Raw genomic sequence first — 26766 nt, 5'->3', positions numbered from 1 at the left:
TTGGTCAAAGATATAGATGGTGGAACTGAGCAGGACATTTTCAATATCAATGAAGGTTTGTACATCTCTGTTTTTTTTTAACCACATCTTTTATTTTATTTTTTAGTTGTAGTTGGACACAATACCTTTATTTCATTTATTTATTTTTATGTGGTGCTGAGGATCAAACCCAGCACCTTGCACACACTAGGCAAGCACTCTACCACTGAGCCACAACCCCAGCCCAAACATCATCTATTATGTAGAGAGTTTGAACCCAATTTACTAACATGAATTTTTTTTCTTCACTCTTCTCTTAGGTTTGCATCTGGATCTTTTTGAGGGAGACATCAAACTTGATGGGGTGAGTTGCCAAAGAACAAGGAAGACTTTTCTATTGATGGCAGAAAGCTATATATACAATGCCTGAGAATGAAGGGCAGCATGGGTTTTGCTCATTCCTGCCTAAGGGCACAGAACCTTGGAGACACATTACTCAATGAATGCATTGTCCTTGAAGGGACTCTTATAACAGTGTCTTCATCTTCCATTCCTCAGATTTCTGTGTGGTTAAAGTCACCATCACTCCACCATGGATATCTTGATCTTTTTGGTCTGACTGCTTTTCATTTTTGGAGCAATGTGGGAGATTTTCATTTTCATGTATTACTCCATTGATTCAATCTAGTTGAAGCAAATTAAGTATATTTGTGAACCTCTTCAATGAGTTGGGTTTTTTGCCATAAGAAATAGATTTGATGACCTTTCAGCTAAAAATAATGTTCCCAAGTAAAAGTTGTCCCAAACCTGTTCCCACAGAGCACTGCTGATTCTTATCTAGCCATCATGCCGCACGTGTAGATTTTATCTAAATTTATAGGGACTTCAAAGTTCCCTATTATAAGCACTATACTTTTTCATGAGGATATTAACATTTTATTTTGATAGTACTGTTTTTTAATGTATGAACATTTTATTTTGAAATGTGTGCAAGTTTTCTGCTCAGAGAATTTAATATATCTTTTTCCCCCATTCTTTTTTTTATGATTTCCAGTTTTGAATCCATGCTAGTTATATCTGTATGGATTACAAGCACTATTTTTTAAAGACAAGATATAATTTATTGTCCACCAGATTGAAGTGATTTTGGAACCTACTATCCACTTGGTGATGATAGAAAAAGACTTGCTTGTTTATAACTGGTTTTATCAAATGTTGTCATATAGGAGAATGCACAACCCTAAAATTAAAAAAGACAACTTGACAAGAGCCATCATGATTTAGAATACTTGTACCCTTTGACCTAGAAATTATCCACTAGACATTTTCAGGAAAATTTCACTCTTCCTTTAAACCCACTCCATCACCTCCCGCACCCCAGAAAGACTGCTCTCACCTGCATCTGAGGTTACATGTGTGTGCCACCATACCCAGCTCTCACATACTATCTTCTCCTCTAGGTGTAAGCTCCATGAAGGTTGAGACCTTGGTACACTTCTTACCAAGGGATTCCTCCTTTTAAATAACATTTGATGTGTTGACTGAATGGATTCATGAATGAATTTTTTTTGTTTCTATTATAAATTTTAAAACCTTTACAAATTTTTTGAAACTTTGGCCCAGCTCACACGTGACTTTTTGTGATGTGAAATTTAGATTTTTGAGGTTTTACTATCACTTCCTTCTTACTTATTTTTAATCTCTAAAAATTTACCAGTATTTAGAGTTCAGTTTCCAACAATCATTTGTTTATATTAGTATTTCTTTTCTTTTCTTTTCTTTTTTTTTTTTTTTTTGTACTTGTATCTGGGGATTTAACCCAGGAGCACTTTATCACTGAGCTAAATCCAGCCATTTTAAATTTTTTTTATTTTGGATCAGGGTCTCAGTAAGTTGCTATAAAGCTGGCCTCAAACTTATGATCCTCCCACCTCAGCCTCCCAAGCTAATGGGATTACGGGAGTGTGCCACCATGCCTGGCCTGTGAACACTTATAAAGTTTTATAGCATGGCATTTCTCTCCTGCATCTTTATCAATTTAGACTAATTTTCCTATAGAAACACAGGCCAGCCCAAGGTTTAAATGAACTTTCAAACGGGTGGGGAAAAACCTTTGGCTGTGATTTAAAATAACAGTTATTATGTTGAGCTGGCCATCAATGAGTAAGAACTAGAATGCAAATAAGAGATACATTGAATACAGGTTAAAGCTGTAATTAGGAACAAGTACTTTAACTTTATTCTGTAGGCTCACTGGCATTCTTCTGGGTGTATGGCTGCGTGTGGTCATAGTAGGAGACACTCAAGGAACTTGCTGATGTAAAAAATGATGGTAACCTAATCAGGTCATTCTCCAACATGTTAGCATCCATATAATTCTGTTTAGACATAAAGGCTGTGTCTGAATATAATTGTCCTTACACTTGGGTGACAATTTATTACATTTTACAATGCATGTTTCACATAACTCTTGCAATACTCATGCAAAGCAGGTATTGACCATATTTTACAGACAGTATAGTACCAGGAAGGTAAACTAAATTACTGTTAGTTGATAAAGCCAGTATGACAATCCACATCTACCGTGTTCCAGTTTCTTCACCTTTTTATACTAGATTCCACTGGCTGAAAATTTTCTAGGTTGACTCAGTTTTTTTTCCACTGGGCATGTAGTCTGAGTTCTAGTGGTTATTTCCCATTTTCAGGGAAAAAAAAAGAGTTTTCATATCAAAAAGTATGCCCATTTATTTTTTCCTCAGGTATTTGGTATTATCGTTGAAGGCAGAATCTTAGGAGAGACATGAAGTCTTGAGGAAAATTTCCTTTAAAAGCCTTGTCATAAATGACAATATTTCAATATTGGGAATGCATTTTTAGGCTTTTCAAGTATTGCTGCATGAATCCTTTAGAAGATCATGTTTAAGGTAAACAGTGATTTGAGGGCCAGAGTTGTATGTTCTGCTTTCTTTTCAGCTTTTGAAGTTGGTTCTTTGTTTCTTTTACCTTCAAATTTTTTTAACAAGCAGTTTCAGTTTCTATTGGAAGCAAGAAGTCTATTTGCAAAAACAAAACAAAACAAAACAAAACAAAACAAAAACATCTTAGATTTCCAACTTAACTATCTCAGTTACATGCCAGAAACGAATACATAATAATAATGAAGAAAGAACAACAGTGAATGGTTATAAATTGGAAGCAAGAAGATCATATGTATCGTGGCATCCCAATAATATCTTTTTAAAATATATTTATGTTTGTTTCCCAGCCAGTTCAAGAAAACTTTGGTGAGTCTATTTTGAGTTTTCCTCTAGATTACAGTAAAAGAAGGTAATGTGGATAGTGAAATGACTGAATAACCTAGGATGTGTTTACTCCTAAGCCTAATGCATAATTGCTTATGTAGCACTGATGTGTAATTGCAGTGAACTTTGATTGAACACTGGCCTCTTGAATTAGCAAGGGAATGTTTGTATATATTGTCCTCCTTCCAGGGTCCATATGCTCAGCAGAGAAAGAGATGGTGGCCCAGGCAGGGAAGGCCAAATACAGTGACAGACAGCCGCTCCATAAATGCTTGCCTTTGTTTTTGTTATTTTGAGTTAAATCAGATGAACCTGATAATACAGGCTGTATTTTAAACATTTGTTTCCTATTTCATCTAGTCATTCAATCTGGTCTTTGAAGGTTAATAATATATGGAATGACCAATTTCTTATTCCTGAGTCTTTTGACTTTCAAAGGATTTGGACAGGACAGAGTAAATATCAAAAGCCCCTTCTTTAGTTCCCTATCTGGCTGATGGGAGGCCATAATCAATTAACTAATTGATTAAGACACTGAATCAATCAACTGGAATAATCAATTGACGTTGAATCAGAATCTAGTAGTTACTTATCTAAGGCAAAATAAACTTGTTTACTTTTGATTATATAATTGATAAATATTTTCTCCTACCCTAAACACAATGTTCAACTTACTTTTTCTTTGTTGTTTTGGTCAAAGATATAGATGGTGGAACTGAGCAGGACATTTTCAATATCAATGAAGGTTTGTACATCTCTGTTTTTTTTAACCACATCTTTTATTTTATTTTTTTAGTTGTAGTTGGACACAATACCTTTATTTCATTTATTTATTTTTATGTAGTGCTGAGGATCGAACCCAGCACCTTGCACACACTAGGCAAGCACTCTACCACTGAGCCATAACCCCAGCCCTAACATCAACTATTATGTAGAGAGTTTGAACCCAATTTACTAACATGAGTTTTTCTTCTTCACTCTTCTCTTAGATTTGCATCTGGATCTTTTTGAGGGAGACATCAAACTTGATGGGGTGAGTTGCCAAAGAACAAGGAAGACTCTTCTATTGATTGCAGAAAGCTATATACACAGTGTCTGAGAATGAAGGGCAGCATGGGTTTTGCTCATTCCTGCCTAAGGGCACAGAACCTTGGAGACACATTACTCAATGAATGCATTGTCCTTGAAGGGACTCTTGTAACAGTGTCTTCATCTTCCATTCCTCAGATTTCTGTGTGGTTAAAGTCACCATCACTCCACCATGGATATCTTGATCTTTTTGGTCTGACTGCTTTTCATTTTTGGAACAATGTGGGAGATTTTCATTTTCATGTATTATTCCATTGATTCAATCTAGTTGAAGCAAATTAAGTATATTTGTAAACCTCTTCAATGAGTTGGGATTTTTGCCATAAGAAATAGACTTGATGATCTTTCAGCTAAAAATAATGTTCCCAAGTAAAAGTTGTCCCAAACCTGTTCCCACAGAGCACTGCTGATTCTTATCTAGCCATCATGCCGCACGTGTAGATTTTATCTAAATTTATAGGGACTTCAAAGTTCCCTATTACAAGCACTATTTTTTTCATGAAGATATAAACATCTTATTTTAATAGTAGTTTTAAAAAATACTTTATTATTTATTTATTTTTAAGTTTTAATGAGGACTGAACCTAGGGCTTCGCATGTGCTATTCAAGCCCTGTACAGCTGAGCTACAACCCCTGCCCAATAGTACTTTTTTTAATGCATAAACATTTTATTTTGAAATGTGTGTATGTGTCTGCTCAGAGAATTTTAATACCTCCTGTCCCCGACTCTTTTTTAAAAAAAAATATTTCCAGTTTTGAATCCATGCTACCTATATCTGTATGAACTACAAGCACTATTTTTTAAAGACAAGATACAATTTATGAGGCTGAGGTTGTAGCTCAATTCTAGAGCGCTTGCCTGGCATATGTGAGGCAATAGGTTTGATTCTCAGCATCACATATAAATAAATAAAATTAGGTCCATCAACAATTTAAAAAAAAGAAAATTTTAAAAAATGATATAATTTATTGTCCACCAGATTCATGGAGATTTTTTTTTACCTTACTATCCATTTGGTGATGATAGAAAAAGAGATGCTTATTTATGACTGGTTTTATCAAATGTTTTTATATACAACCCTAACAAAAAGACAGACAACTTGACAAGAGCCATCATGATTTAGAATACTTGTACCCTTTGACCTAGAAATTATCCAGTAGATTTTTTCAGGAAAATTCTGCTCTTCCTTCAGACCTACTCCATCACCTCCTGCACCCCAGAAACACTGCTCATCTGCAGCTGGGGTTACACATCTGTGTCACCTGCTCAGCTCTCGCATACTGCCTTCCCCTCTGGGTGTAATGAAGTTGGAGACCTTGGTGTACTTCTTACAAAGGGAATAATATTTGATGTATTGGCTGGATGGATACATGAAGAAAATATTTTTGTTTTCTATTATAAAATTTAAAATCATTACAAAATTTTGAAGACTGGCTCAGCTCACATGTGACTTTTTCTGATGTTGTGAAATTCAGGTTTTTGAGGTTTTGTTCTCATTTCATTTTTATATATTTCTTTTTTAAAACTTTCTTTTCTCCTTCCTTCCTTCCTTCCTTCCTTCCTTCCTTCCTTCCTTCCTTCCTTCCTTCCTTCCTTCCTTCCTTCCTTCTTTCTTTCACTGGGACCTGGGGATTTAATCCAGGAGCACTTTACCACTGACCTACATCCCTAGCCCTTTTTATTGATTGATTTATTTTGTGTTAGTGTCTCACTAAGTTGCTAAGGCTGGCCTCAAACTTATGATCCTTCTACCTCAGCCTCCCCAGTCGCTGTGATTACAGGCATGCACCACCATGCTGGGCAGTGATAGTTCTCTGTCAACTTTATGAAAAAAATGATAGGAATTAGTCACTTTTTTCTACAAACTTCATTATATTATGATAAAAGTAGGAGTACATACACAATTTTTGGGGGCTAGCTGGGAGAGCTTTAAACTTCATTTATTTCTAGATTAACTATTGATCATTTTCCCCCTAATTCACTTAACTAACCCTTTCACATCTATTTCTGACAGGCACAAGACAGAAATTCTATTATTGGAGATAAATACAGATGGCCTCACGTCGTTCCATATGTTCTAGAGGATAGCTTGGGTTAGTATGCACCTCAGAGTGTCCATAGCTAATCCATGTTCCTCACAGAACACGATGACAACATATATAAGGGTAGGCTCGTGTGGCATTCAAGGTTTTGTGTCTTTGTTTGTCTGTGAGCTGTGTGCATTTACTTTAAAAAGGAAGCAAATGAACACTGAAAAAACCCTAAGTGATTCAGCCTGAAATTTGACGTGTTTTGATTAATATTGGGATCAATTCAACCAACATTTATGCAGAGCTTAAATGTTATTGGATACTAGGGGTATAAAATTTAGGAACATACTTTGTATTTTAAGGCATTAGTTTCTCATATGTTCAAGTTTTAAATATGAGTAAAAAGCATAAATAACCAACCAACTAAAACTTTAATGACGACATTGTTTTACCAACATTTTATTTTGCCAAGACAGGGATTAACAAGAACACACTATCTTTTATCATTGTGTTTCCATAAAACAAATAACATTATTAGTTCAGTGTTAGGTCACTAAAAAGTCAGAAAAACCTAATGCAAAACTAAGGAAAGCTTTTATGTATTTATTTATTTAGGGTACCTGGGATGGAACAATCCAGGGCTGCTTAACCACCGAGCCACATCTCCAACCCTTTTTATATTTTATTTAGAGACAAGGTCTTGCTAAGTTGCTTAGGGTCTCACCAAGTTGCTGAGGCCGGCTTTGAACTTGCGATACTCTTGCCTCATCTTCCTGAGCTGCTGGGATTACAGGTGTGCACATGCTGTGACCAGCTACAGACAGCTTTTTGTATCCAGTTGTGATAAAAAAAAAAAAAAACCCACACATTGTCCTCATTTTACCTGTGGACTGGTGACTGTGATGTTTATTGACCAGGATCAGTTTAGATATGGCTCTTTGAGAAAACGTTGGGGGGAAAAAATGATGTTTCCTTAAAGGTTACGCATTTCAGTTGAGATTCAGATAAATCAAAATTTAATTAAAATAGAAAAAGCATTATGGTTAGTGATATGTTCAAAGAGCTCTGAGGGCACATTGGAGGAAATTTCACTCAACCTAGACATAAAGGCATATGCAGTCAGGAGAAGATGACAGTATGTAGCAGGGCTGTGGTGAAGGTCCTGCAGATTGTACCCCATACATTTGTGCTTGGAAGAGGGAGAGGTGGGATGGTGCCAGGTTTGTGTTCTGTTCATCAGGAGACGTTTGTTTCTTTGAATGAACAGGTTGTTCACCCACCTGGCCATCCAGCACTTGCAGCACCGCATCTGTCCAGATGAGGAGTCCCTTTCCAGTTGACCCCAACTGGGCTAGTAGGGCCTCTGATAGCAAGAGAAGGGTACTTTAGGCAGGTGGCCCAGTATGTGCAAAGGGATTAGATCTTTCTTCTGTATTAATTCCAAAAATTCTGGAAGAAATTGATGGAGATGGGAGAAAACTCCTACTTGGAATTCAAATTGGGATTGTAAAACTAATGACAGCAAATAGTTGTGACACAGATTAGGAAGAACTTGAATCTTGGTATAAGACACCTTGGTGTGTATACTGATGGTAAGGTAGAGCAAAAAAAAAAAAGTTGTTTTTTTTTTTATTGTGAAGGTAAGAGAGTCATCATTTCATTTTATAATAATTACTCTGGTTACAGTATAAAGATGTTATTAGTGGGGCAAAAAGACAGAAGGAGATCATTTAGAAGACTATCAAAGAAATTCAGGGAAGAAATGAAGAGATTCTGAACCAAGACTATCTCCAGGAGATAGAAAAGAGTGGATAAATCTAGAAGAGACTTAGGAGGCCACTGTCAGCTTTGGTGATTGACTATGAGAGTCAAGAAGATGGTTAGTAAAGATTGGATCTTAGTCAACTGGGTAGTGCCTTTAATAAGAATGGGGAATATATCTTTTTAAAAATTCTTTAAAAATATCTATTTACTTATTCTTTTTAGATATACATGACAGTAGAGTATATTTTGACATATTATCCATACAGGGAGTATAACTGATTCTAATTAGAATCCCATTCTTGTGGCTGTACATGATGTGGAGTTACACTGGTCATGTATTCATAGACGAACATAGGAAAGTCACATCCAATTCATTCTACTGCCGTTCCCACTCCCATTTCCCCTCCCTTCCCTTCATTCCAAGACTAGAGAATATATCTTAAAGAGGATAGGTTAGTTTTCTGGAAGTTATTTGTTGGCATACAGAATTTAAATTGCATCTCTAACATGTGGTAGTGATATCAAATAAAATGTTGATGGGTGGTCTGATCATTAAAGATACAGAAATATTTGGGAATCATTAGGACATAAGAGATAGTTGAAGCCATGGGTGTGAATGAGTGTCTCTCACAGTGTCTTGTCAATAACTGACACTTCACAGATAACTGGATTATACTGAGCGATCCAGAAAGATTGTGTTGAGTGAGAGGAGAGCCAAAGATGGAACTCAACCTGGGACAACAACTTTGGAATTGATACAGGAGCAAGATCTGATCAAAGTTATTGAGAAAGGAGGACTGGCCTTAAATGTGTATAAAAAACGCAGTGGGCTAGAGAAAGCCAAGGCAGGAATAATTAACAGTGTTAGAAGCTCTCAGAACTCATGGAATATGAGGAAAGAAAGATGTTCGTTGACTTTTGGAGTTGGGGAAAATCTGAAACACTTAAAGGATTTTTAAAAAAAAATTTGAAGAACTTTTATATTTAATTTTTATATATATCTTTAGAAATATTTTCCTAATATATTCAAATTAATGAAAGACAAGTGCACTTTAATCTGATTATATCACTTAGTCTATTTTTGCAAGTATTCCAATCATGCCTAAATATCTATTTTTAAGTAACATTATAAACAATATGAAAAATGTCTTGCAGGTAGGAGCTATTTTTCATCTTATGAATCTGAGGGCATATTATAGGCAGTTAAATATTTTAAAAATAAATAAATAAACATATTATCTGAATAATATAATAGGTAATAGGTTGAAAATTCAGCCTAGATCCAAAATGTGCACATTTTACATAGTTCTAATCATGATGTTTTAAGGTTTTTGTTCTGCTTTTTTCATTTTGTATTATTACATTTTTTTTCATGTTACATAATCTTTTTAACAGAATGAAACTTCAAATTTTTGTAGGTCAATTTTTATTTTCAATTATGTGATTTTGATTCTTATTTAGAAAGTACTTTATCTCCATGTAATATGGTAGAATCAAATTTATTTTCTGCGTTCAGAATAAGAGAAGTGTTTCCTCATATTTCAGAAATGTGTACCATTTTCAAGTAACTCAGACCAAGGAAATTACTGAGAAAGGCCACTCTCACATGAAGCCAAAATGAACACCGTGAAAGGTGTTCAGGAATGACTTCTGGAAAGTCCTCTTTCTCAGGCTCTCGTAGGCCTACCTAAGAAATTGTATAGTAGGGCTGTAGATGAAACTTCAGCTGTGGTCTGGCTGGTAGATGTGGTCCCTCTGAAAGGGGTAACACTTGGAGCATCCATTTCTAGCTTCTAGTGAGTAAGTTACAATTCCTTGCCTGAGTGCTCAGTTTTTGGGAAAAATCTTATGGGGTGGAGGCTAGATGTGAATTAAGTGAGTGTGAAAATGAAGTGGAAGGGGGTCTGAACCTGAAGAGACCAAAGAGGGGATGATAATCCTGAATAACTGCTGGCTGAAATCCTAGGATTTTCAGGGACTTACCCTTTTCCTTGGGAGCCAAGGTGGTTGTTGTAGTTTTAAATTAGTACATTATGATCAAATATAATAGTGTGATACATTATGCCATATTCATACATGCCCCAAACATAATTTAGCCAACCTCATTTCCCAGTATCTTTCCTTTCCCTCCTTTTTTGGGAGCCAAGGGACTTTTATGACATGATCCTGGTGGAGCTTTTCTACATCCATGATGCAATCAATAAAGGCTTGTGGTAGGACAGGCATATGGCAAATGAACATCTTATCGTGGTAGAGGTCTTTCCTGCTAATACTACTCTCATGTGTTCTCACATATTGCATTTTCAAAACAGTCCAATTATGGGTGGAAATTCTCATCAATTTTGATGAAAGGCTTAGATTAGCAAGTCCTGCTTACTTTCTATACTAAAATGGTGATGTTGTGGTTGGTTTAATCCAGGCTTATTTTAAGAAAAAGTTTGATTTGAAATAGTGATACAAATGTGATATTTTTAGTTCAGAACATTTTATTTCTTTATTTCTTTATTTAGTTAGTTAGTTTTTGGTACCAGGAATTGAACCCAGGGGTGCTTAACCACTGAGACATATCCCCAGCCCTTTCTCTCTCTCTCTCTCTCTCTCTCTCTCTCTCTCTCTCTATATATATATATATATATATATATATATATATATATATATATATGTGTGTGTGTGTGTGTGTGTGTATTATTTAGAGACAGGATCTTGCTGAGTTGCTTAGGACCTCACTAAATTGCTCTCCGTAGAGAATATGGCTTTGAACTCTTGATCCTCCTGCCTCAGCCTTCTGAGCTGCTGGGATTACAGGAGTATGCCACCCTACCCAGCTATAGTACAGAATATTTTGAAATGATTTAAACATTTGACAAGAAATTACTATACCTTTTGTAGCTATTCATGCAGTCATTAAGATAATGATAAAGATTTAATGGTATATTATTTAGTAAACAATAGTTCATATAATATTATATAGACTGTAATTTTCATTTTTTTATAAAAACACATGTGTGCTCTGTATGTACCATAAGCAAAAAGTATGGTAAGGGTGATTATTTCTCAGTGATAGGATTTTAAATTCCCTTCTTTTTGTTTTTAATGCCTTTTCCAATGTTTTCACAGTAAACGTGCATTACTTATGTGGTATTGTAAATGGTTCAACTCTGAGGGCCTGTTATGATTTATGGATTTTGAGGCCTTACCAATGACAATCATATACTTGTATTTAATTCAGCTTGGACAGAGGTGTTGCAGGTCATCCTCCTTGACAGGGTATACAAAAGTTATGTAGGAAGGAACTTCCTTTATTTGGAACTTCATCTTTCTATCTCTTCTTATGCTCACAGTAACATTGCAAAGTTGATTTTATTTCTTCACTAAACTGATGATAACAGCAAAGCTCTTAAGAGTAATTAAATTAGCAAAGGTTATAGGTCAGAAGTTAGGTGAAGACACATGAGAACTTGTTATGTCTGGCCCTGGGGTCCTAGCATTTCCTGTTCTCCACTACTACCTCCAGGCAGGCCACCATTCTTCACTTAAGCAGTGCCTGACCCTCCTTTCTGGTCACCCTCAAAGGTTTTTTTTCCCTCTATATTTTGTTGCTTTAATGTGTCTGCCTTCTTTGAGCTTTATATCTCTCTAACCCATGAGCACCATTTTCACCTCCTAATAGTTCTTAACTCCATTTTGGTCATGGACTTGGTTGCAAACCTCTCAAAAGCTCTCCTTAGAGAATCTAGTTTGCAGGTACAGATAGAGGAAAAGATACATTTACTTTGCATTGCTATTTTATGGACCTTCCCTTCTCAAGGTCCTTGGATTAAAAACTCTGCTGGGGCCTTTAAATATAAATGGTAGTTCCTTAGATAAAGCAAGTAACATTGTTCATTTTTTTTGTGGAGGAGGCGGGTAGTGGGGATTGAATTCAGGGGCACTTGGTCACGGAGCCACATCCTCAGCCCTATTTTATATTTTATTTACAGACAGGGTCTTGCTGAGTTGCTTAGCGCCTTGCTTTTGCTGAGGCTGGCTTTGAACTCAAAATCCTCCTGCCTCAGCCTTTCGAGCAGCTGGGATTACAAGCATGCGCCACAGCGCCTGGCTTGACTGTTGCTTTGTTTTTTTTTTTTTTTAGAGAGAGAGAGAGAGAGAGAGAGAGAGAGAATTTTTTAATATTTATTTTTAGTTTTCGGTGGACACAACATCTTTATTTTATTTTTATGTGGTGCTGAGGATCAACCCAGCGCTCCGTGCATGCCAGGCGAGTGTGTTACCGCTTGAGCTACATCCCCAGCCCCAAATTTATTTTTTATTCTACTTTGTTATATATGACAGCAGAATGCATTACAATTCATATTACACGTATAGAGTACCATTTTTCATATCTCTGGTTGTATATAAAGTATATTCACACTGATTTGTGTCTTCATACATGTACTTTGGATAGTAATGATCATCACATTCCACCATTATTAATTACTCCATTCCCCCTCCCTTCCCCTCCAACCCCTCTGCCCTATCTAGAGTTCGTCTATTTCTCCCAGGCTCCCTCTCCCTATTCCACTATGAATCAGCTTCCTTATATCAAAGAAAACATCTGGCATTTGGTGTTTGGGGATTGGCTAACTTCACTTAGCATTATCTTCTCTAACTCCATCCATTTACCTGCAAATGCCATGATTTTATTCTCTTTTACTGCTGAGTAATATTCTACTATGTATATATACCACAGTTTCTTTATCCATTCATCTACTGAAGGGCATCTAGGTTGGTTCCACAGTTTAGCTATTGTGAATTGTGCTGCTGTAAACATGGATGTTGCTGTGTCCCTGTAGTATGCTGTTTTTAAGTCCTTTGAGTATAGACTGAGGAAAGGGACAGCTGGTTGACTGTTGATTTTGATCTATGTTGTATATCCTCTGAGATAAAGAAACACCCTTCCTATTGTTTAGTAATGCACTGCTAATGGACTCCAGAAAAATATAAGGCAAAGTAAGGATTCTGAAGAATAATCAAATACTTGAATAGAGTACTTAATTGGTACTGTATACTAAATTTTATAAAAACAAAATGTTGGAAATTCTTGAAGGAACTAACTCATGATAGTCAATAGAGTACATAGTCTATTTCCATGGTGAATTGTTCAAAGGCGATTATTTTAATATGTGTATTTTTCTTTTTACTTGTTTATTTTTTTTCTTTCTACATTTTTTATGGGTGCATTAGAGTTGTACCTAGTGATAGGATCTGTTGTTACATCTTTGCACATGCACGCGATTTAATAATCTAATTTGGCCAGTGTCACTCCCCAGCACTCCTCCTCCCCCTTCCTCTCATACCCTGGTCCCTTTCTACTCCTCTCCCTTGGTTTTCCTTCAGGTGTGAATGCTAAAGCGGTTATCCTCCAGGCATTTGATCGCTATCGCCTGAAAACTTGCCTTGACTTCAAGCCTTGGTCTGGGGAAGATAACTATATAGCATTTTTCAAGGGCACTGGGTAAGTGGAGGGTTACTAGGGGTTCTCCTAGGGAATCGCCTCACAGTAACTGCCCAAGGCCCTGACCATTAGGGTAGGGCCATGGCTTCTTTTGCTGTTGGTTGCAGAGCAAGACAGCTAGGTCTAGTTTCCCTGGCATAAAAATAATGTTTTCACACATTCAACCAGACTTTCAATGTTAAAATGAATGTGACTGAATGTCATCTATTCCACAACCTCGTGGATTTCCACCCATTTGTAATTGAAATGTAATCTTTATTCCCTCTTAAATAAAAACACTTTTGTGTGCCTGTGTGTATTTAACTTAATTTTAACCTAAAAATTATTCTTAACCTAAGAACGTGGGAGCATCTTTGCTTGGAGCTCAGCATTCTGAGTGGTTGCTGTGCCTGGGAAAGCTCTTGTAAATGGGCACAGGCATACCTAGGATGATCTCATAGACTGAAACTTCCAGGAATATCAGGACCAAGCTGCCTGGGGAATCACTTGCTCCTATGTTAATATGTAGCATTAGGGCAAGTTCTCTAAAGATCTCTGGCCTGCGAGGTTTTTCATGCCTCACCAGGATTGTGAGAGAAATGCACAGTGTCTCAATCTAGGGAAGGGCCAGGGGGTGGGCATTCTCCTGAAGACCTCAGTGTGCATCTCTGTAACACTTCCCCCTCTCCTGTAAACTCTCCTAAGCTGCTGGTCCTCGATAGGAAACAGACATGAGGGGAGGCAGGAACTTTCCATTGGGAACAATTGTGACAGGATAGGAACCGTGCAGCATGAGCTCTTACACTCGCTGGGATTCTGGCATGAGCAGTCTCGTTCTGATCGGGATGACTATATCCAGATAATGTGGAACAGAATTAAACCAGGTACATTTCTTTTCTCTCTCTCTCTCTCTCTCTCTCTCTTTACATTTTTAGACTAAAAATGTTAATGCCAATGGTTAATAATTGAAAAACTGACATCTTGCTGCCTTGCTTGATTTATCCTCTAACACAGTGTAATCTGAAGTACCTTAAAAGTCGTTGGGTGCTACCATACAGGAATCACAGAACTGTGATTTAGAGCTGTATATAACATAGAAACTAGTGTTTCTCAAGACATGTTCTATGGGATACAGTCCCACATATTCTTACACGTGTCCAATGGGAAGGAGTCTGAATTCAAACTAGTTCCGGTGAAAAGAAATTAAATGTGCAGTTAGTTATTTGATTGCCTGGCTGCAAACTAAGAGATTTCTAGAGCAAACGAAGTGTTTTAATCTATGACCTCACTCTTTAGTATTCTCACAGTTTTATTTTGGATAGGAACTTCTGCCCATATTTGATAAGACATCTATATATCTTTGGAAATAAGGCACACCTCATTATATCCACAAAATCACCTGATTTCAAGTTCTGATCAATTGCCCTTGACTGTGATGCTGACTTGCGAGGTATCTTCTTTAAATATATTCATTTTAGTTAAAAAAAAATATTTACTTTCAGTACTAGGGGTTGAATCCAGCAGGCTGTACCACTGTACTACAGCCTCAGCCATTTTTATTTTATTTTATTTTTATTTTTGAGATAGGGTCTCCCTAAGTGGCCTAGGCTGGTCTTGAATTAGTGATCCTCCTGCCTCAGCCTCCTGAATAGCTGGTATTACAAGCATCTTCCACTGTGGCCAAAAATGAATATTTTTTTCCTTTCCTTATTTTTTTATTGGTGCATTAGAGTTGTACATAATGATGGGATATGTTGATAACATATTCATACATGTGTGCAATATGATAATATAACTTGACAAATGTCACTCCCCAGCACCCCCCAAATGAATATTTTTAATTGATAAATTGTAACTGAATGCACCTATGAGCTACAAAATGTCATTTTGATATATGTACTCAATGAGGAACGATTAAAACAGACTAATTAGCATGTCTATCATCTCACTTGGTGTTTTTATAAGACATTTTAAAACTATTCTTAGCAATTTAGAAATATAAAATAAATTATTATTAACTGTTGTCACCATGATTTAGACGTATCTACAAATATTCCAGCAATCCTGGAAAACGTCTCTGACCATGTCAATCCTTTTTCTAATGATTCTTGTCTATATTATTCCCAGGTCCCATTTGAACCACCCTTCCCAAAGTCCTCTTAATTTTTTCTCCAAATTGATGAAACTTAAACTTCTGCCCTGGCTGGCCCATAATCCTGACTGTTTCGTCACCACTTTTTAGAGCCTTGGATCAGGCCCGCATATTCCAATTCGGGACATGGAATCTTAGATATATTTAGTGTGATTGCTGGAATCACAATTCCAAGTGTGAATATTATATTCTAAGATAGGAAGATGTTAAACACTCAAGGTACAATAGATCCTCTGCATAAAAGTTTGCTATATTTTATTCTCCTTCTCTAAGTGAACAGTGTGTAGAGAAGATACATTGGTTTTATGAACATCAAGTAATCAAAGATTTTTTTTATGTACCACTTAGGTCGAGAGCACAATTTTAATATTCATAATGACAAAGAATCCGATTTCCTGAATGTTCCCTACGATTACTTTTCTGTAATGCACTACAGTAAAATTGCATTCAAAAGTGGAGAAGACCCTACAATTATAACAAAGATGGCAGGCTTTGAGGATCTGATTGGCCAACGCATGGATTTCAGCGACTATGATCTCCAAAAGTTGAATCGACTATATAACTGCTGTATGTGACAAGTTCTTTGAAATGTGTTGTATTTCCCTCTGCTGTGTGGAAGAAAATGATGGTCTGTTCCATTGGGGGTTTCTGAGAATATATATGTTTGACTTTCAGAAAAACAAAGTAGCACCCAGATCCCAGTTTCCCACTCAGTTGTAACATTTTTCTTCTCTCAAGGTCTGTCTTTGAGTTCTTTTTTTTTTTAATTTTTAATTTGTAATTGGACACAATACCTTTATTTTGTTTATTTATTTTTATGTGGTGCTGAGGATCAAACTCAGGGCCTTGCCTATGGTAGGCAAGCGCTCTACCGCTGAGCCACAACCCCAGCTCTGCCTTTGAGTTCTTAAAAACAGCTTGAGTCCTTTTAGGAATCCACCTCAGGCAGGGTTTTGAATCTGTTCCTAATTCAGACATGGACCCAATTTGATATTCAAACCTCTTTTCAGCTAAAATGGGGTACACATTTGTAATATAAACAGGATCAAATAATCTGGGTCGTGTGGCTTAATGACTTGAATAACAAGGGGAGTGTAGACTCGGTTTCTACAAATAGATAATTAGAAGAAAATAAAAGACAATACAGGGCTGGGGTTATAGCTTAGCAGTAGATCACTTGCCTCACGTGTGTGAAGCACTGGGTTCGATCCTCGAGGCCACATAAAAGTAAATAAAATAAATAAATAAATATTGTGTCCATCTTAAAAAGAAATCTTTTTAAATTTTTTTTTTTTAGTTATAGATGGACACAGTACCTTTATTTTCTTTATTTATTTTTATGTGGATCTGAGGATTGAACCCCGTGCCTCACACATGCGAGGCAAGTGCTCTCCTACTGAGCCACAACCCCAGCCCCTTAAAAAGAAATCTTAAAAAAAAAAGACAGTGCAGCCTATGTATGCTGATCCACAGAGGAGGGGTCTCTAGCTCAGATCAGCTAGGTGTTCCCCTTAATGATGACCTTCTAAACCTTCCTCAGACTTCTGTGATAAGCTCAGTTTTTTTTTATTACTTAGATTATGATGCTTTGTTAATAATTTTTTTTTTGTTTGCAGCCTCTTCCTTGAGTTTTATGGACTCATGCAATTTTGAACTGGAAAACATATGTGGAATGATACAAAGTTCAGAAGATAAGACTGACTGGAAGCGAGTTTCAAATGTTTCTGGGGGTCCAAAGACTGATTATTCCAACATGGGAAAGTGTAAAGGTAACAGGACTGAGGGACTTCTAGATATTATGTTCAGTGCCCCACCCCCTTTTCCTTTTACTATGAAACCCTGGGATTTTATCTTTCATTTCTGTCAGAATTATTAATGATAATCCATTTGGTTGCTACAAAGGAATGAGCTTTGTGCATTATAAGGACATGGGTGATATCTTTGCTTTTACACTCTGAGAACATTTTTCTTTCTAGTTTCTGGGCTGCCCCTCTCTCCTGCCCACATAGTAGGCTCACTTCTCCTAAAGCACTCACAGCTGCACCTTGAGTTAGCCTGGGGACACACAGATACTATGGCTTTCTACCTACCTGGGTTTCAAGCCCTACTTTAAAATTTTTTTTTATTTGTTCTTTTTAGTTATACATCACAGTAGAATGTATTTTGACAGATCATACATACATGGAGTATAACTTCCCATTTTTGCGGTTGCACATGATGGTCATGTATTTATATATGAACATAGGAAAGTTATGTCTGATTCATTCTACTGTCTTTCCCATTCCCATCCCTCTACACTTCCCCTCACTACCCCCCACCCCCACAAGCCAGTGAACCTTCCCTTCTCCCCCCTCCCACCTACTGTGACTCAACATCCACTAATCAGAGAAAACATTTGGCTTTTGTTTGTTTGAGATTGGCTTATTTCATTTAGCATGATCATTTCCAGTTCCATCGGTTTACCAGCAAATGTCATAATTTCAATCCTCTTTAAGGCTGAGTAATAGTCCATTGTGTATATATACCACATTTTCTTTATCCATTCTTCTGTTGAAGGTCACCTAGGTTGGTTCCATAGCTTAGCTATTGTGAATTGAGCTGCTGTAAACATTGATGTGGCTGCATCACTGTAGTAGGCTGATTTTAAGTCCTTGGGGTATATGCCAAGGAGTGGAATAACTGGGTCAAATGGTGGTTCCATTCCAAGTTTTCTGAGGAATCAAGCTTCTACATTGGGCTGAATTTCTATTCCCCTTTTGCACATTCCCAGAGGGGGGAACAACTCTCCATGCTGTCTTACTGATGGTAACTACTCCCACTTATAGCTTGGCCAGGGATGAGAATGTTTGAAAGATGTTCCTTGCAGAATATCTGTCTTTTGATCCTGCTTCTTAGGCATGACCTGAAGGCTTATATTGGATTTTTTTTTAAATTAGTGTTTTATACATAAGCTTGCTTTATCTTTACAGCTCATAGCAAATGAAGATAAGTGAAGATCAGTTCCCACAAGCAAACTGCTACTATTGTAATTAATATTTTTATAAGTAATAGATTGGGGTTGTGTTCTGTCAGTCAGTTAGCGTTCTGAGTACTAGAGATATAGCTTAGGCTCCTGAAGTTTCTCCCTGGGGATTTACCTACTGGTACTAATTGCGCCTAACCTAACTAACATCACTATTAACAAACACACATTCCTCTAGCCAGCATCTGTTTTTTTCTCAATTCTTTTGTCCTCATACCAGGTTCTGGTTTCTTCATGCATTTTAACAGTAGCTCTGTAAGTGAGGGGCACACAGCAGTGATGGAAACTAGGATGCTGTACCCTAAAAGAGAATTTCAATGCTTGGAATTTTATTTGTATAACAGTGGAAGTATAAATGACCACCTGAACATATACGTCAGGAATTATACTGCAGATGATGTAAGTGGTCATCGGATCCTTGTGAAACAAATAAAAGGTAAATATTAATATTTTTATTTTGGGGGTTCAGATTTCTTTGTTTATTTAATGCAGCAACTTAATAGAGCAGAGGTTACTGACTCACTACTTAATCTTTTTTTTTTTTTTTGGTACCAGGGATTGAACCCAGGAGCACTTAATTTCTCTGACTCACTACTTTTTGAATACAACTTGATCTTTGTTTCTTAAGGAAGCCAAAGGGAGGCTACTTTGCTGTGTTTTATTTTTTAGTTTTAAAAACAATTTTGAGGGCTGGGGATGTGGCTCAAGCGGTAGTGCGCTCGCCTGGCATGCGTGCAGCCTAGGTTCGATCCTCAGCACCACATACAAACAAAGATGTTGTGTCTGCCGAAAAACTAAAAAATAAATATTAAAATTCTCTCTCTCTCTCTCTCTCTTAAAAAAAAAAAAAACAATTTTGATACTGGGGATTGAATCCATGGGTGCTTAACCACTGAGCCACATCCCTAGCACTTTTTTATATTTTACTTGAAGGCAGGCTCTCATTAAGTTGCTTAGGCCTCGCTAAGTTGCTGAGGCTGATTTTGAACCTATGATCCTCCTGATTCAGCATCCTGAGTTGCTAGGATTACAGAGATGTGCCACTGTGCTTTTGCTGTACTGCGTGACACTCAAGAAATAAAACTTGGCCACATCCATGTTTATAGCAGCACAATTCACAATAGCTAAATGGTGGAACCAACCTAGATGCCCTTCAGTAGATGAATGGATAAAAAAAAAAACTGTGGTATATGGGCTGGGATTGTGGCTCCAGTGGTTGAGTGCTTGTCTAGCATGCACTGGGCACTGGGTTCCATCCTCACCACCACATAAATGTAAAATAAAGATATTGTGTCCACCTAAAACTAAAAAAAAAAAAAAAACCCACCTGTGGTATATATATATATATATATATATATATATATATATATATATACACAATGGAATATTACTCTGCATTAAAAGAGAATAAAATCATGGCATTTTCAGGTAAATGGATGGAGTTTGAGAATATAATGCTAAGTGAAGTTAGCTAATCCCAAAAAACCAAATGATGAATGTTTTCTCTGATATAAGGAGGTTTATTCATAGTGGGGTAGGGAAGGGGAACAAGAGAGAATTAGATGAACTCTAGATAGGGTAAAGGGGTTGGAGGGGAAAGGAGGGGGCATGGGGTTAGAAATGATGATGGAATGAGATGGACATCATTATCCAAAATACATGTATGAAGACACAAATGGTGTGAATTTACTTTGTATACAACCAGAGATACGAAAAATTGTGTTCTATATGTGTAGTATGAATTGTAATGCATTCCTCTGTCATATATAATAAATTAGAATTAAAGAAAATTAAAAGGAAAAAGAAAAAAGAAATATAACGTGGTCTCTGGAATTGTGCAGTTCATTCCTTGGCAAGTAATAACCGTGCAATGATAACTAGCTTAAGCACAATGGGAAGGGTTGCCAGCTCATTGTAACCGAACTATAGAATGGATGAGGGAGGAGCTGGCCTCAGGGGCCCCTGGACCTGTCCCTGAACATTGCTGGGGACCTTATGTTTGATCTCAGAATGGCCTTGTTCATACACTGGGACTTAGGCTGTTTAGTTTCCTATATTGCCTCATCCCCAATGTGCCATTTGACTAGAAAAGGGACTCCTCTAATTTCCAGCTTAAAAAATAAATTCCACCAAAGGATGCTGAGTGTTATGACTTGGACTAAATGCAACTTCCTGAGTACAGAGGCAGGTGCTCATCCTTCAACCCAGCCCTGAGTTGACCACCTGTTAAAGCAGATGGCCAGGATGGTTCCCTGGGGAAGGCAAGGGAAGGGCAGAACGTGGACTGGCAAACAGATGACTGTGTGCTCTGCAGGTTGACCCCTTGGTTTGATAAACTGAGCAAAACCTATTATGAAATAGACCCACATGATGCTGTGTTATGCCATTTCCTCCCCTCTGCTTAACAATAGAAACAATCTGAAATACAGAGGCTATTTTTCTTTGTGAACACCTATGAGCAGAGTGGTTCTTAATCTCACTAAGAATATGTACACAGTATGCACACACATCATGTATGAAATTAAATACAATATATAATTATAGATATGAAAACCATGTATAGAAGTCTCGTATATGCAATACAAATATATATTATATATGTATATGAATCTACATACTAATATATATATGCAATTCCAGGTTTGAAGGGAACTCCTTCTCCTTAGCAACCGTGAGTGACTCACTGATAAGCAAACACAAAGGGATCTTAAGAAACTAGCTAGGGGTACAAGATGAGAGTTGAGAAGGAATTGCAGACAGGGAGACAAGAAGTGATCTACCAAATATCAGAAAAATATTTTCAATACATGTATGAATTCAAATTTAAGTCACTAGTCAGTGATCTGAGGAGTACCTAGTAGGATGTGGACTTCCAGAGTTTGGTAGATCTCTGTTTTAAATACTGCTGAAAAGATGATTGTGCATGTAAAGAAGGTATACCAATCAAACTATAAAAATATTAAAGGCAGCATTGGCTGAATATCACAAAGTCATGGGCACAGGTGTTGAGTATAGAGCTTGCTTGACTGTTAGCTACCAGAGAATGGCAGGTAATTCATAAGTTGGGCTTGGAGAACTCATGAGTCACACACTACTGCTTGCTTACCTACCTCTGGCAAAGGGTGACCTCTCTGAGAAACAACTATATATGCATTCAGATATTCTAGAGAACAGTATGACTTCCACAGAAATACCTTGAAATCATGGGCTGGAAAAGTGAGCTCATACCTCTGATCTGTAGGAAGCAATACCTCTTGGATGATCTAGGAAGATTAGAGCTCTAATGTTTATTTGCCTGTGATGCATAGTCCTTTGTCTTCTTTGAAATAATGGCTTTTTTTTTTTTTGCAGAAATTCCCATTGGGATCTGGAAACTTTACTACATACCACTGAAAATGGTCAACAAATTTAGAGTGGTGTTTGAAGGTCTCAGGGGCTCTGGTGCATCGTCAGGTGGTCTGTCTATTGATGACATCAATCTTTCGGAAACACAGTGCCCTGAACATGTGTGGCACATAAGGAATTTCAAAGAGACCATTGACAAAGAAAATGGAATTCTATTAAGCCCTCCATTTTATTCTCCTAAAGGTTATGCTTTTCAGATTCAATTCAGTCTAAAACCTTCGACAGATGCACAGATATATCTCCACTTGGTCTCTGGAGGCAATGATGATTATTTGAAGTGGCCATGTCCTTGGCAACAAATCACGATGACACTCTTGGATCAAAATTCTGACATTCGACGGCGTATGTCCAACCAGCTGAGTGTAACTACAGACCCATTTCTGCTTGGTTCGTGGCTCATTTTATTTATTACTAATACACAATTATTGCTCCAGGAGGGACAGATGATTTGGGAATGACAAATTGGATGGCACAATTGGTTACTTTTGGAATTTGAGCTCCAAATCTTAAGAATAGGGGATGCTTACAGGCAAGTCTTTACTAATTGAGGACAGAGTCTCTGAAGCAGGAGACTACTAAGAATATCAGCAAGGACTTTGACAAACAGGGAAGATATTAGCTAGGTCCCTGGGAATTGATGACCATCCTTGACTTCCATGTTGTTCAAGCAATGTTGTTTTTAGTATGATGTGCCTGGGTTCAAATCCAAGGTTTGCTTTGCATTAGTTATGTGACTGTGAGCGAATAATGTTTTGGAGTCTCAGTGTCCTCAAGCTGTGAAAGTAGGGCAGTAATTCTCCCATAAATTGTTATGAGGATAAATACAGATCAAGTATGGAAGGCTGTTGGAACATCCTGGTACGCAGAATTCTCAGATGTTGAGTTTCTCTAACCCATAATGCCTTGATCATGCCACTGGAGTTGTCAAAAACAATTCAGCTCTTGGAATTTGGGTGGTTTTGATCAGGAGGAAGATCTTGGGGGTGGGGTTGGGGAGGAGGTTGTACTGGAGTATTGGTAGGAAGGGTATGGAAAGAATTGTCATCTCTTATTGAAGAGTTCTGGAGGATTTGCTAACAGTGACATCATTCTTCATTTTTTCCAGTCTCAAAAGGAAACAGGGCCCAGAAGGCCATGATCACTCTTCTAATTGTAATACTCTTTTGTTTCTGGAAACCTGACAAAGGAAAAAATAGAATTATGGCAAGCTAACGATAATTGCCAAATTTTGAATTTTATAAACGTTTAGAATTTTTTTTTCACTCTTTCCTTAAATTTTTCTCCCTGAATGACATTGAAAATGGCTCAGTTTTGCCAGGCGTGGGTGGCACACACCTGTAATCCTCGTGGCTGGGAGACTGAAGCAGGAGGATCGCCAGTTCAAAACCATCCTCAGCAAAAGCAAGGCGCTAAGCAACTCAGTGAGACCTTGTCTCTAAATAAAATACAAATAGGGCTAGGGATGTGGCTCAGTGGTCAAGTGGCCCTGAGTTCAATCCCCAGTACTCTCTACCCCCCAAAAAAAGAAATGGCTCACTTTTGATGGATCCTCACCTTTTCCCAGGAGCAGTGCTTCTTGCTGTCTCGTGTGTTGGAAGGACTTTGCTCTTTTAGGTGAATAATTTGATGAATGAGATAATTTATTCTGCGCTAATATTGAAAACTCTCTCAGCAACCTATTGCTTTAACTCAATTTAAAAGGATGATCTGTAACTCAGAAGGCCACTGGGGCATGGTTCTAAGTGTCAGAAGGGTTTCTGTACCAGTTAGTAAGCAAAGGTGTGTTATCCTCACCTAGGGGACTTTGGGTCCTCTCTACTCTAAGCAGGGCCCTTCCTGCCAGACAATCTTATTTCCTTTAGGACAGTATAAATGAATAGGCTCCAGTGGCTTGCCAGGGAATACATCACAGGTCAACAGCATCATTGGATTATTTGGGGCCCATCCTGATTTGTGATTCACATTGCCTGTTCTTTCCTACCACCAAAAGCCATGCTGATGCTAAATACAATCCATTAATATAAATTGCTTTTTCAGATGATACAAAGTATTTTTGGGACAGGCCTTCTAAAGTGGGAACACAGACTGTTTACCCTAATGGAACTGAGTATATGATGAACAAAGGCTATGGGAGCAGTGTCTTCATAAGCCAGAGCAGGCTGCACAGCAGAGAGTTCATAAAAGGAAATGATGTTTATATCCTACTGACCACGAATGGTATGCCAGTAAAAGTAGTTTTATTTAAGTTAATTTTTGTGTGTGTGTGTGTTATGGCCATGGGCTATTTCTGATGTTCTTCTGGTTTCATTTTTAGGCATATTATAGGATGTAGGAGGAAATGGGTACAAATGAGGTTTTTTTTTGGGGGGGTACGAATCATTAACAACATGAAAATTATTAAATTTGAAACAACAAAAGTTCTAGGGTATAGAATTTAATTACTATCCCATGGAACAATAGTAGAAAGCTTTAGATTGGATGATTTCTTTAGAAATAAGTTAGGATACAGATAATAGTCCCTAGGATTATACTCTATAATTTATAAAATAAAAATAGACAAGCACATGAAATTCATCTGTAAACAAACCAAGCTATTATCTGATACACACATGCACACGCATACATGAAAACATGTACACACCTATATCCTGGCAGTAATCATGTTAGTTAATTGTCTGTTAAATTTTTTATCCATGGCAATCAATAAATACATTTTCCAGCAATGCAGGTGGTTTCCATGTTTGATGTAGTACGATTGTAACTCATCTACTCTGAAAGATTCACTTGTGTCTCAGTAAATCAGACCGCATTGCAACGAGAGGTGGTACAACTAGAACCCGTGAAATTCAAACCACAGTGTTCACTAGAATAAATCTAGATGATATTTTTTTGGAAAAAATTATTGAGAAAAAAACACTAGTAAAGAGAAGACATTTTAGGGTACAGAGAAAAAGAAGTTACATTACAGTGAGAGAACAAATTACAGTGTAAAGAACATGGCACAGGCTACCAGGGCACGGTACCTTGCTTGAAGTCTCTTCCTCTTACTCTACCAAGCGGGAGACCCTGACCTCGGGCCAGGTCCTTAACCACTTTCCATTTCTGAGCTTCGGTTTTCTCACCTGTCTTTAGTGGGTTGGTGACAAGGGTTTGAGTCCCTCAGAGCTCAGCTCCAAGAGCCCTGCCTCTGTTGATTCCTGATTTCACGGCCTCTGAATGTTGCTGGACCATGCATCACATTATCTAAATTCCTCACAAGGCTGAAGCCTGAACATCTATTTTGAGACTTAAGGGCCAAAGGATTACTCAGGCACATGCTGATCACCGTTTCTCTCTCCTGTTTCCCTCTTAGACCGATCTGACCTCGCTCAAATACCAGATCAGAGTAACCCAGATCAGAGTAACCCAACCTCTGATCCCAATGATCTCTGCTCAGTCGTCGTATGTGAAAATGGTGGCATGTGCTCCGTCCAGAATGGCAAGGCCGAGTGCTGGTAAGGGGGCACTTGGGAGAGGGCCCTTTCTTATTGTTAGAACGTAGGTATTCAATGCTGATAGTTCATATGAATTAAATTTGTCAATTCTCCTCTCAAAACCACTCACAGAATATTCAGTGTTTTTGTATTCCATTTGGGACTTCAGATACCTATAAGGACAATAAAACTTTTAATGAAAAAAAACCCCAACAAATTATATTCCATGCTTTTATGATTATGTCAAAATGAATCCTATCAATATATGTAACTAAAAAGAATCAAGAAAAATGTTTTTTAAAAAAGAATGAATGCTTAGCATGCTCAAGGCTGTGGGTTCCATCTCCAGTATCATGGGGAAAAAAATTAAAAATCTTTTAAAATGAAAAAAATATGACACATTACATTCAAGTTGCCTTAAAAAAAAAAAGAAAGAAAAAGAAAAAGACTCTTTACAAGTTACTTGTTAAGTCCTCGCTTGTCAACTCCTTTTGCCAGTCTGGTCCTTTTAAGTATGTTTATCCCCATTTTCTAGATGAGGATACTAAAGTTCTGAGAAGACCTTGACCAAGGTGTAAAACTAGAAGTTGGAGAGCCAAACTTTCTTTATTGGTTGTGCTCCCTCCCTTTGCTGCATCTCAGCTGCTGTTTTTCTACTGAATTAGGAATGATTCCATTTTTCCTTTTCATTGTTCCTGTCTGGTCTCCTGGTGCCAGTCTAAGTCCAGAGTGGGTGAAGTAGTTCATATGTCAGTGACTTATTGGTGATCGAATAGACTAAAGGTGATCAACAGATTTCATGGGGAGGATTTCCACAGTAAAATATCAATGCATAACTCCAAGTCACTTCACCATGTATAGGTGTCCTTCTGGGGAAGACTGGTGGTACATGGGAGAAAGGTGTGAGAAGAGAGGTTCAACCCGTGACACCATTGTCATTGCTGTTTCTTCCACCGCTGCTGTGTTTGTCCTGATGCTGATAGTCACCCTCATCAGTGTTTACTGTACCCGGAGGAGATATCGCCAAAGGCCAAATTCAAATATTGCGAGTATCACTCTGGAAAATGTAAGTTGA

General features: G+C 37.5%; 1 protein-coding gene across 1 annotated transcript; it reads left to right on the top strand.

The window, feature by feature from the left end:
* Mep1b (meprin A subunit beta) lies at window positions 1-26766 on the top strand (the record flags this gene model as incomplete). Its single annotated transcript, XM_077792202.1, has 12 exons — window positions 1-55; window positions 4271-4318; window positions 6394-6465; window positions 13543-13660; window positions 14345-14523; window positions 16140-16358; window positions 17408-17560; window positions 19034-19249; window positions 22165-22605; window positions 24256-24435; window positions 25571-25712; window positions 26553-26766. Coding segments are annotated over 12 exons (2037 nt in total), but the record flags the coding sequence as incomplete, so codon positions are not given.

Source organism: Urocitellus parryii, chromosome 13, assembly GCF_045843805.1.
Source record: "Urocitellus parryii isolate mUroPar1 chromosome 13, mUroPar1.hap1, whole genome shotgun sequence".
Lineage (NCBI taxonomy): Eukaryota > Metazoa > Chordata > Mammalia > Rodentia > Sciuridae > Urocitellus > Urocitellus parryii.
This window is presented reverse-complemented; position numbering and strand designations above follow the sequence as displayed.